Source organism: Pseudonaja textilis, chromosome 2 (assembly GCF_049901715.1).
Source record: "Pseudonaja textilis isolate UNSWEBS1 chromosome 2, rPseTex1.2, whole genome shotgun sequence".
NCBI lineage: Eukaryota > Metazoa > Chordata > Lepidosauria > Squamata > Elapidae > Pseudonaja > Pseudonaja textilis.
In genome coordinates, this window is record NC_141991.1 from 53,732,593 (window position 1) to 53,745,802 (window position 13,210).

At 34.9% G+C, this 13,210-nt stretch overlaps 1 protein-coding gene across 2 annotated transcripts in view; it reads right to left on the reverse strand.

Annotated features, from left to right (window-relative positions):
• The window catches only part of FBLN2 (fibulin 2), a 136,480-nt gene that overhangs the window by 12,327 nt on the left and 110,943 nt on the right, over nucleotides 1-13,210 (reverse strand). For both annotated transcript variants that reach the window (XM_087923910.1, XM_087923909.1), the window contains exons 10-13: nucleotides 9,300-9,434; nucleotides 6,825-6,962; nucleotides 6,359-6,502; nucleotides 1,300-1,428 (exon numbers count right to left, since the gene is read on the reverse strand). In XM_087923910.1, the coding sequence (XP_087780036.1) occupies nucleotides 1,300-1,428; nucleotides 6,359-6,502; nucleotides 6,825-6,962; nucleotides 9,300-9,434 (546 nt within the window). The remainder of the gene's footprint in view (nucleotides 1-1,299; nucleotides 1,429-6,358; nucleotides 6,503-6,824; nucleotides 6,963-9,299; nucleotides 9,435-13,210) is intronic.

Sequence of the window (13,210 nt, forward strand, 5' to 3'; positions counted from 1 at the left end):
GACAAATGTGAATAAATCACTTCTCTTATATATTCTGCTTCAGCTGAAATCATTTAGAATCCAGAGCATATCTATCTGGAGTAGAAACAGACTAGGAGGGGAGATAATCATTATAGTGGTCTAGAGGTTTACAAGCAATTCTATAAAGTAAGAGTGTTCTGCCCTCCCTTTTCTCCCCTCTTCTAATTTTCTGAAATTGGAATCTCAAAGGAGCACAAACTGGCTGATTGTTTCTGAAATTGCCACTTTCGTTTACTTATTAATAACATTCAGAAGTTCTTTTCGCAAGGTATAATCTGTAACATGCATTGTGTATAGGAATTTGCAAAGGTCAAAATCTTCAAGCACATCTCCATGGTCATCTCTTTCAAAACTTATTTCGACTTCAATGCTACCTTGGAGAAGAAAGCTGGGGAAGGGAAGAAATGTTCATACCATTCTTTCTAATTCCAGGCAACCTTCCATGCTAAGCTTAAACAATTATGCTGTGTGAGTGTATGTGAGTGTACACAAAGTTTTGCAACAATCTGCCATTCATTTATATTTAATTCAATTAAATGACTTGACTCATGTGTCATAAGGAGACTACAGCACCTACTTGCAATGACTGGGTTATAGCATCCACTCAGAAGTTGAATAGCTGGTAGATTGTTACCTAGCATCAGAGGTGCTATTCAGCAGGTTCTGACCAGTTCTGGAGAACCGGTAGCAGAAATTTTGAGTAGTTCGGAGAACCACCTCTGACTGGCCCCACTCCCATCTATTCTCTGCCTCCTGAATTCCAGCTGATCGGCTGGGTCTTCTTTTGTTGCCCTGCACAGGAGAATGGAGCTGGAAAGCTGGTTAGTGGTGTGGGGAGAGAATGGGGATTTTACAGTGTCCTTCCCCTGCCATGTCCACCAAGCCACACCATGCCCACCAAGCCATGCCCACAAAACCGGTAGTAAAATTTTTTGAATCCCCCACCATTGCCTGGCATCCACATCACTCAGGACCTATTTTCTTTGGAAGTGTGAACATACTTAGTAAAACAGAGATGGAGCCTTTTTTTAGCTCATCAATAAGTACTGGCTTAGGTTCATTTCAATCAATTGCTGTACTAGAAATAAAACTGGAGCATGCAATTATCAAACAGACAAATTAGTCCATGTGCTTGAAGGGTACTTCAGAAGCAATTGTGCTATCTTATTTGAGCTTTAGTAGAATTAATACTTATGCTGAAATCAATAGTGTATAAAATCGGACCACGGGTCCATATTTCAACAATCAGCAATACCAATTCCCCTGTGTCATACTTACCAATGCAAGTTCTGCTGAATGAATCATACTGATATCCCATCTTGCAATCACAGCGGTAAGCTCCAGGTAGATTGTGACAAATCTGTCCTTCTCCACAGCGGTGTGTGGCAGACTGACATTCATCAACATCTACAGAAGCAAAAAGTAGCAATTACTCTAACCACCATGAGCCAGTTGATGACCACTCTCCTTTTGTATCACAATTTTCAGCAAATGTCTGGAATGAAGGTGCTTGCAGCCTGAGCATGCAGCAGGAGCAGAAGTGGGTTAATTTTTCCCAGAAACTGCAGGTAGAATGATTAGTGATTACAATTCCCTTTGCCAAAGCTGGCCTCCTGCAGCTCTGGGGTTCTTACAGACAAACCCTATAATTTAAAATAAAATAGAAATTCAAGTTGCAAAGCCTTGGGGAGCACTCTATTTTGGGTCCAAATGAACATTAGCTTCCTTTTAATTTTTTTTCTTTAGGTATATTGAATATAGAAACTGCTACATTCATATCTTTAATTCTCCTAGGTTGTTTGGAATGTCCTGAATTATTATGTCCTGGGCATAGGCAAGAAGCAATGGATGGAAAGTAATCAAGGAGAGAACCAACCTAGAACTAAGAAAAATTTCCTGACAGTTGGAACAACTAATTAGTGGATGTTGTAGGTCCTCCAATACTGGAAGTTTTTAAGAAGAGGCTGAACAACCATTGTCTGAAATGGTATAGAGTTTCCTCCTTGAGATGGGAATTGGACTAAAAGACCTCAAATGCTCCTTCAAACTCTGTTGCTCTATTATTCTGTTCTGTTATTAAACCAGCATTTTCAGATAATAGGAAACAAGTTCAGAGATGTAAAATGAAAAAGGCAGAGTTAGATTTCATTACAAATTGAAATCTTTCCTTGACCTCTTTCCATACCAATTAAGCAATTTGTCATATACTCTGAGGACTGATAATACTTTTCATCCATTCACATGTGCCCAACAAATGCTTTACATTTTAAAAAATAATTTATTGTTTGTTTGTTTATTTGGTCTTTCATTTAAGAACTAAAGATAAGGTATATAGCACTTCCTTCTCCTGTTTTTACTGCAATAGCAACCATATGAAATAAATTGAACTGGAAAAGACAGAGCTAATTCTACTCAGTAGATTTCCATGGGTAAAGTATATTTGAATTCATATGACCTCCATTCTAGTCTAATATCTTAATCACTAAATAATATTGGCTCTCAGTACAGGTGTTAGCATCACACTAGGCTGTAGCATATAATATCATGAGCATGGATAACAATTGCTTAATTTTTATAACCTTTGGGATCCTTGGATTTACTTGTAGACAACTTTATTTGGAGATAAAGAAATTATATCAGAATTTCAAATGCCATTTCTATAGCCAATATTATAAATAAATGACATATATATCTACAGTACTATACATTTACAAAACCTGAGTTTGGTTAGAAAGATGCTATTTTAATTTATTTTTAATCACTTGTTTTAAATAGCCTAGCAATATATAATGAATCAAAAGATGATTTTTCAAATTAAAGCATCATCTCTTTGCATCTCTGTTCACTTTACAGCAAGCATTAGAACGTTAATTTTAATAATGATTTAAATCTGCCAATTAACAACACAAGTTGTCTTTAATTCATTTGTTCAACTCTTTGAGTAGTTTTCTTGGAAATTGTGCATTCCAATCACTTCTTCTTTCAATTACTTTCAGCACATTATTCTGTCAAAAGAGCATCCCATTTCATGACAGTTACAGTGTTTTCCAGCTAAATGTTGGAAGAAACTGTTGCTAACCACTCTATTGCATTGAAAAATAATAAATTTGTTGAGAATTCTCTAAGCAAAAAGAAGCAACCACAATGACTCCATTCTTCTGCATAACCTGTCCCAGTGATCTATTTCTAGAACCATAAGTTTATCTAATTTAAATTTAATTATCCATTGTATTATTTCTTGCAAAAGAAAGAAGAAAATTAGAACCACAATGAGTTTTTATTTGGTTGCTTATGCTTTCAATCTATTAACACAGACATGCACGCGCACACACACACACACACACACACACAAAAGCAATAGTGTTTAAAGTCTAAGCATAGGAGTATACTTACAAGGGCAGAGGTACAATGTTTTCATTACTAATATTACAATGAAGTTTGAAGTTTCTAGATACAACAAAGCTCTAATTTCTATAATTTCAAAAGTTTCTAAAGAAGTCTTACTAGTGCTAACCAAGTCAGGTAGCTGATAGGGTAAATGAGCAAGATGAAGAATTTCACACCAACATCAGCATTCCACTACTGTAGTAAAGCAGATATATTTTTCAAAGCACTGTTCTGTTTCTAGATTGGTTAATGATAGTTGGCCAAGCTGTTCTTAATTTCCTTCTAAGTCAAGACTCTCCCAAAATAACACATTCTTATTACTCAACTGAACTGCTATTAAACACCTGACATAAACCATTGAAGAAATCTATATGATTATTTCACATACAAATTATGTCATATACTTTTTCTATTGCGTTACATCACCATCACTACTGCCTAGTCAATATTCATTGATGGATTTAACAGAATACCAAACAGCTTTGATTCATACAGTCAAGTTACTGAGATTACATTTGAATTTGAACCCTCAGCAACTTCCAGCATTGAAGCAGCCACAGTTTTGTCAAATTTCAATCCCATGGAAGCCATGGCTTCTGGATTTTGGATACATTCTTTAAATTAATCAATTTGGGCAAAAAATGTTCCCTACTTTATGATAGATAATTCCATCCAATTCAGGGTTCCAAACAATCAAATAGGCACAAGAGGTTTACGATCAGATGAATTTGACTAATGTTGTAAAGCTGAGACCTTTGTAGGTTGAGATAGTGTAAAGAAGCACCTTCTTTTCTCTAGCCTAAATATAACTTAATCTAACTGTTAGATAAACCTGCTTTTCATAGATATAAAGAATGAATCTTTACTTTTTCTAAGTCATGCATAATTTTATTTCTATTAGACAGTTTTTCCAGTTTCTTGATTATTTTCATTTCTTGGAGTTGGTCATTTAAAGCGGGGTGGAGAGACGGAATGAATATGTAAGAGATTGTATGATCCAATGGGCAAAGAAGTTTGGTTAAAGTATAATGATTGGCCAATGGGAAAAGTTGTACTTTAATGGACTGAAATTCAGATTGAATTATAATTTGAAAGAAAACTTCTGTAAGATGATGTATCATTGGTATTTAAAAGCAGAGAAATTGCCAAAAATGTGTAAGGAAGTTTCAAATGTATGTTAGAAATGAACCGCAAAAAGGGTAGTTTTTAATAATCTCTGATGGACTTGAAATATAGCCAAGAACTACTGAGATCAGATTTCTACTTTATTTCAGCAGATTCTTAAGATAAATGAAAAAATGAAAGCGAAAGTTTTCCTTTTAGGTTTGATGGATAAAGAATCTGAAAGAAAATCTGGAACATTATTACTATATAAGTTGGCAACAGTCAGAATTTTATGTGCACCGATGGAAAGATACACTAGTTCCCACAATGGAAAAATGGATGGTAAAGTTGACAGAGTTTATAGAAAGGGCTTAAATTGTGAAATGTAAAGCAAAAAGTTAGTATTGTATTATTTCTGTTGCACCAAAGACAGAAGTCATTATTTTTTCTCTTTTTTTTTCTTTTCTTCTGTACTTTTATCTTACAATAAAAATTTTAAAAATGCAAAAAAAAAAAAAAAGGAGGAGAGAAGATGTGATGACCAGAACAATACAGACTGTTCCAAATGTGGATATGGAATTGAGCTGAAGAAAGGAGTTTCAATACTGTAGTTGATACTATTCCATTGGATGAATATGGTGAAAAAACAAATCCTAAATGGGAAATGATTCGCACCTTATTAATAGTTTTATTTAAGTGTGTGGTGTGTCCATATTTGAAAGATTGTGTAAAGTTCTGTCTCAGACAGTATCTCCAGAAAGATATTGAAGCACTAGAGTAGGGCTGTCAAACGCACAGCCCACGGGCCAAATGCATCACATGCTAGCCATACCCACACCATGGTTTAGCAAAGGGGGAAAGTCATGATACATCACATCATGATAATGCAAGTTTGACAGCTCTGTACTAGAAAATTGCAGAATGATCTAAGGAAACAGACTAATGAGGAAAGATTTAATGTTTGGGATGTACCTACAAATATACATAGATAATTTTTTGTCCCAGTGTACTTCACTGTAAAATGAATTGCACCAAATCTTGTTTTCATGCTAATGTCTCCTATCATTGTTTGAAAAGATTGTTTTGAAACACACCATATTCACTTTATCTTGCTTGCAAAGTTTATCTCTCATTATTCATATATGATTTGGAGTCCATGTTCCTGAGTGACCTTATTATTTATATTTATCCTTTAAAAAAAAATCTATTATTTTATTCCCATTCTCTGTGTTGTATAATAAAACTTACTGATCCATAAAAGGGCATTTCTCATGATCCAGTGCATGCCTGAATTATGCTTGCTTCAGTTTTTAGAAATCACAAGGAACAGAAGAAGCATAAATCACTAAAACGTCTATACTATTGATACATGTATGTGTCTTATATTAATCCATAGAAATAATTATTTTAGATTTTAGTTCCCTTGTTGGCATTAACAAGGACAAGAGTAATTATTTTAGCAAACACTAGTATAAATGTCAACATTTCCTGATGAATAACACTGCCTAGTGAAAAGCAACAGCAATCAGTAACACTGTTCACTGCCAAGCATTTGGCAGACTTGTCTTTCTCACCTGTTGAAGTCTATTTTAAGATTTAGCAGGTAGGCAATGTATATAACTCAATTTCTTTTGGATGGCAACTAAGGCCTTCCATTATAAGCCAAAGAACATTGAATGTATCTCTACCAGCACCACAAAGATTTGCAACAAATGCTTTTATGTATGCATTGGAATTCAAAACATGCATGTTTACAGAAATGTATCAAAACTCTTTGAAAATGAGATTAAAGAGAGAGAGTGAATCTAACCATACCTATAGCTGGGTTTTTTAATCTGACTCTTACCAACACATCTGGTTCCATCTTCACTTGAATGATATCCCCTGCTGCATATTAAGAGGTTCTTCTGACAAGTGTAAGACCCAACAGTATTGATGCAATTGAATCCAGCCTTACATGGCTCAGGAAGTGATGTACATTCATTAATGTCTGTGGAATAAATATTAATATATTGCTATCAGTCTTTAACTTAATTAGCAACCCATTTTCCAGCTGTTCTTTGTTTCCTGTTCATTGGCCTTGATTTATTGTGCAATAAATTCCAGACCAATAGAGTTTTAGTTACCCATAGTTAAAATTGTAATATTTCAAAAATCTTAATATTTACTTCTTATTTTATTGTATTTTAAAAGGGAATTAATTTGAGAGTGGGAAAACAGTATAACATTAAAGATGACTGAATGTAATGAAATGTACCGCAGGTGATAGAATAGCATCTGGAACTCATTAATTGAGGAATAGAAATACTCACCGACACAGTTTCCCTCCGGATCTTGTAAAAATCCTTCCATGCATCGTTGCTTTGATTCACAGTAAAACGATCCTTTTGTATTTTGACATGCAAAGTTTATCTTGCAGCTGTGAGTTCCTCTTTCACATTCATCAATATCTTTTGTAAAAAAAAAAAGAAACAATTTAGCTACACCATTTCTAAAACTCTTGTGGCATCTTTTGTTTCATGTACATGTGTAAGTTTATAAAGAGGAATGCTACAATGCAAGATGCTATTAATATCTAATAGTAAATGTAAAATACTTTAAGGCAGCAATCATTCATTTTCTTGCCTGACTCCATTTGGAAAGAATATTTGCCCTACTGACATGTAAAAACCCTGGAAAATTATATGCAATCCACTTAAGGGAATTTAACAAAATAGAAAACCAGCCCTCCACATTTATAATCAAATGTGGATGCAGAAATCCAAAGTCAGATACTTAAATATTAGTCATATGTGGATTATTTTGTTTGTTACTCAAATTTCCAGATATCCTTGGTTAAAAAAAATAGAGGATGAACAAATACCCGTCTATGTTTGATATCCAAGCTCAAATGATCCTACTTTGGGCATAGCTCTCTGGAAGGACTCTAATTCTGGTAAATGTAGAAGGAAAGAGAAGTGGACAACCCATAACAAGATGGATGGATACACTCATTGTATACACTCAACAGAATAATTCTAACCTATTTGTAATTATGTTAGCTTATTTATAATTTTATTGATTATATTACTATACATATAATTATAAACAATGTTCATGTTTAATTTAGCAGTGCTCTTTCTTCATCTAATTTCTACCTCTTATCTCTAACAATTGATATAACTTTTCCATGTTAAGTAGTACTCTGTATCTCCTTTATCTTTTATTTTCAATGTCACTCTATCCATCTCTGCACAATCCAATATTTTCCAAATTATATTTTCACCTGATGGGGCATTCTCATCTGATGGGGCATTCTCATAATTGCTTATTATAGACCCAGAGTCTAGGAATTAACTGGAAAAACCACACAGAAACCTGCGTTGCCATTTTTAATATGCTAGACTAGGATATGAAAAGTGGCTGCTAGATGCTTTTAAATAAGGTAGTTCTCATTTAGCAACCACAATTGGGAGTGGCAGCTCAGTCATTAACCAAAAAGGTTGCTAAATGAAACCACGACTGTGCTCTTACTTCAGGTTTTCCTTTGCTTTTACATTCCCGTGAAGGTCATAAATGCAGGATTGGTCACAAAGTTTTTTTTTTAATCCCCCATTGTAACTGTGAGTGGTCATTGTCTGAGATAGTTGCTAAATGAGGACTACTTGCACATAGGAAATCTGTATGTCAGATTTGTCAAAATGTATTTTTTTAAAAGGCTTTGGAATTCTGATCACTCTCAAATATAACTTTTGCCTTCTAATAATGCTTATACTATCCATAAAATCAGTGCCCACTGCTGGGAATGATTCAATACTGTCAAAAGAAAAGCCCAAGTATCTGAAGTAGCAAGAAATAGCTAGAGTATTTCTTCTCATTGTTGCTTCAAAATGTTGGATCAAAACATGGAAAAGAATAGCATACAGAATATTGGCCACACCAGCCTTTCTTCAGGGTGGGCTGTGTGTTAATTTATATACACAACATTAATTGTATGCATCACAATTGCGATAATTCCCATTCAGTCTAGATTCTAAAATTACCTAGCTGTGCCTTTATTCAGGCCATTGAATTAACTAAAAGAAAGGGTAGCAATTTTTGTTTCCTGCGAAAGCTTGAATTTGTCAACAAAGTAAACCACTCTCACCAATTAGGTCTTCTTGCACACAAAGACCATTGAAAGCATTGCAACAAATAGGTAGGTATTATGATCGTTCCTTCTTTGTTTTCAATATGAGAATAGTATCACAATTGTTTTGAGTATTCTAAAATAATGTCTAAAAAGTTAAAATCCCCATTGTGCTACATAGGAATGGATAATTACAAACCAATTCTACAGTGGGAGCATGGAAAATTTATAAAAGCACAATCAGTATTTCCCAAAATTTGGTAGCCTGTTCTCAGTGAGATAAATACAAGCATTTTCCACTTTTTCTGGAAAGTATCAAACAAAATTACAAGCAAAAACTGAGTGAATGTTTTTTCCCCTGTATTATTATCAAAGCATCAATAAAGAATATTCAACTGTTAAAACAATATTTGGGGGAATATCTCTTTTCCAACCATAAATTCTGTAAATCCTGTCCCGGGATCACAGATTGCTATATATTGTTTTATTTAACAATTCATTTCTTTTACAAGGTGGAGGATTTTTTGGGTTACACAAAATAATCCATTTAATTTCATGAAAACAATAAATTTAATTATAACTTTAAATTTCATTTCATCAAAAACAATATGTACTTCAGCTCACAATTTTGACAAATGAATTTATAAACTGCTTGAAAAAAAATAAATTCTAATCTTACCAACACATTCACCATCCTGAAGTTCATATCCTGATTGGCAGCTGAGTTGTTGAAGACACGTAAATGATCCAATTGTATTGATACAATGTTCTCCTCTCTTGCAAGTATGAGTATCTGATACGCATTCATTAATGTCTGTGAAAAGACCACATGCCAGCATATCATATCGCAAAGTATAGATCTTTTTCAAATTTAGTACAGCATGAGGGGCATAAAGATACAGCATAAATTATTTGTCCAGAAAGAAAAATTTATATGATTGGATTTTTAAAATTTCTTGCCAATTTTACAAATGTTTACAATATTTTAATTTATAGGGAATTCTAGGAGATGTTCTACTTTTAGTTTTGCCTTGAGTGATGCATTCAGTCAAAGTCATTATGTAATCAATTTACTCTAATAGGACACAGAAGTTAGGAAAGTATGAATGCAAGCACACATATTACATATAGAATATTCCTAATTTATATAGCAAATATAATTCAATTTTACAAGGCAAGCAATCACTTCATCACCACAGGACACAAAAGATATATATGAATAATGTAACAAAGCAACCAAGGAAGAACCACAGGAATGAGTAGGAAGAAAAAATTATGCTTTGAAGCTCATAAGAATAACTTGTGTTATACGATCAAGTGGGAACTATAGTGAAAGCTTGACACTTGAAATGGAGCATAATCATTGCCATAATTTTGAATTAGGTAGTATGTCTACAGTGGTATGTTTCATGCCCAGCATGTGTTAATGAGAAATGAACCATGTCTGTGATCCTAGTGTGACTGGCAGCATATAGATTATTAGGTTGCATGGACCCTTACATATCTCATACTTTATTTTTCCAGCTTCCTATATAATTTTCAAACCCAGAAATGTTTTATTGTTATCATTACATGCTGGGCACGAAGTACGCCACTATGGTGGACATACAATCTAATTCAAAATTATGGCAATGATTAGGTTACATTTCAAATGTCAAGATCTTGCCACAACTTCTAAACATGGACTTTAATTTGTAATACACATATAGCACAATTTGATACATAAGGATAGGAACAGCAAAAGGCTGGGTCAGAGAAACCTTTCAGTTCTTTTCATTTCATTTCTAAACCCTCAATCAATTTAATATATACTTTACATGCCACAATGGACACACAAATAGTATGGGCCTGAGAAGGAAAGTTACCAAAACATAATGTAGCTTTTTATGCCTTCTCCTCAAACAAACTGCATCCAACAGCACATTTTACAGTTGAATAATTGTGTCTCAGTCAAGCAAAGTATATCTCTAAGATAAAGTTAAAGGCAGAAAAGTAGTAGAAATCTCATTTAGCAGCAAGGAATAAAACAGGCAATAAAACCCAGCAATCAAGAAAAGATAACAGGGCAGAAGAAACTTCCTGTAATACTGCACATGACAATACAAGAAAACAGAGAACCTTTAAGCAAGAATAACAGATTTCAGCTAAATAGAGCAAACTGTTGCAGAGTAAGAAGTAACTGGATAACAGAAACAATTATCTGCTGATTATTGCCCTTTCTTACTCGAGCTCTTCAAATAATGGAGAGGCATCCTAGCATTTGGATTTCCTGCCCCAAGCAAAAGTGCTTTCTCCAATCTGTTGTCCTTCAAGTCTATTAGAATTTTAATTCCCACTAGTACTCAACCAGCTGAACTGCAATTTCAAAGTATCTGGAAAGTACCAAGCAGGGAAAGTTGACCTACAAGACTACCCTCCACAAGCTGCGGTGTTCGTCAAAAAGCTTCAGAGATTACAGGTGAAAGAAAATAGAATGCACAGTGAATCCCTAAGTGACCTTGAATATTTAATCAAAACTCAAATGATATGGAAACAAGAAAACAGAGAAGTGTCCAATTATTTTCTGCATATGGAAGATTTATAAATAGCTTCTCCTGGGAAAATGTACATGTCAAAGCAATTTCACAGGTTTTACTTGCATGTTGATTGATTTCAGCTGAATGCAGGGCCTTGGCTGGGGAGAGGAAATGCAAAATGTGAACTTGTCTTCAGCAGGAAGGAAAATAAAAACCACGAACATCTCTATGAAGAAAATATTTCCATATCTTCAGTGTAAAATGAACATACAACATTTCCAGTAATGTAAGCAGAAGCAAATTATGAAGTACTTGGAAAAATAAAGTTTAATTAAACGTTTAGAGAAAAGTTAGTTTCTAGTCTTGATTCTATGCCTGCTGACTCAACAGAGCTCATAATAGTATTATATCTTAATCACTTATAGAGTGATGAGTTACAACTTCCTCGAAATATTGTTATAGTTACAAATGAAGTCTCACTGATTTAGGACTGTCCCACTTAGGACAGCATCTCTGACAAGTTCTGAAGAATAGCCAAGGGCCCAGAAGATTGGAGAATGGCTAGTTTTGCAATAATAATCCTTACTTCAAGTATTGGGTTCAGTTCTACACACTCCAATTTAAAATAAACTGGAGTAAGTCTAGAGACAGATTACCAAGATGGGGAAAGGACAGTGAATGACTTGTCTCCAGAAGTTGTAGAGGCTCCAACACTGGAGGATGTTAGATATTGGACAACCATTTTGTCTGGAAAGGTGTAGGGTTTCCTGCTTGAACAGGGGGTTGGATTGAAGACCTCTAAGGTACCTTCCAACTCTGTTATTCTGTTCTGTCATTCTGGAAATCAAGTCCTACAAGAAATGGCTAAAAGGCCTAGGTATGTTTAGCTTGCAGAAGAGAAAGTTGAGAGGCGACATGGTGGGTTGTCATCAAATTACTGAAGGGCTGTCTGTCACACTGCAGATAGTTAAGATTTACAGTATTCTCACTTGCTCCAAGGGGTAAGATTCAGGGGTGGGATTCAAATTTTTTAACAACTGGTTCAGTGGGCGTGGCTTAGGTGGTGGGCATGGCTTTGTGGTCATGTGACTGGGTGGACGTGGTTTGATGGTCATGTTATTGGCTGGGCATGGCCAACTCAATATCACTCACATCGAGGCATGCATCTCCTTGCCTGGTCTCTCATGACTGTGGGGATGCTGCAACAGTTGTAAGTGTGAAAAATGGTCATAAGTCACTTGTTTCAGTGCCATTGTAACTTTGAATGGTCACTCCACACAAGCAAAGTACCAGCAAGGGAGGGGAAAAAATCTCCAGAGAAGTTCCAGAGACAGAAAGTCTAGCCCTGCCAAGAATGTAATAAGGGTTAAAGGAAAGGCAGTTTTTGTAAGCAACACCAGAATGTTTCCTTCCTGCTTCCTTACAGGATTAGGCCAGTAATTTCTTCTAACAACCGGTTCTCCAAACTGCTTAGAATGTTAACAACCGGTTCTAGCGAATAGGGGCGAACTGGTAGAATTCCATCCCTGGTAAGATTAGATGAAGTTTCACGGACACAAATACACACTAGGAAGAACTTCTTGACAGTGAGAACTATCAATTAGTGGAAGACATTATCGATTTTAGATATTAAAGAAATAGTTTTCCTAAGACCCACTCTGCATCCTATAAACACTGCACCCTATAAACAACTGGATAACCAAGGGAAATAGCAATGAAAAAGAAAAGAACAATAAACTTCTAAAATGATGGATTATGGAGACAAGAGTATGTGACAGCAACTTGGACTATTAGAACACATCATCCATTTGTGGTTTACTACACACTCAAAGAATTCAATAAGGATGAACAATAACAAATGTATTACATGTGCCACAACATGTACAATAGAGGTAAACACACAATGCTGTGACTTGTCACATATAGGAAGCTTTACACATACTAAATTGAAGCTGAAAAGAAGGATGTGGACACGGTAGCTTAACTATTAATATGAAAAGCACAGTCCCTGTAAACTATCCAGTGAGATGGTAGAGGTCCCCATATACACAGAGCATCATGCAAATGGGAATGG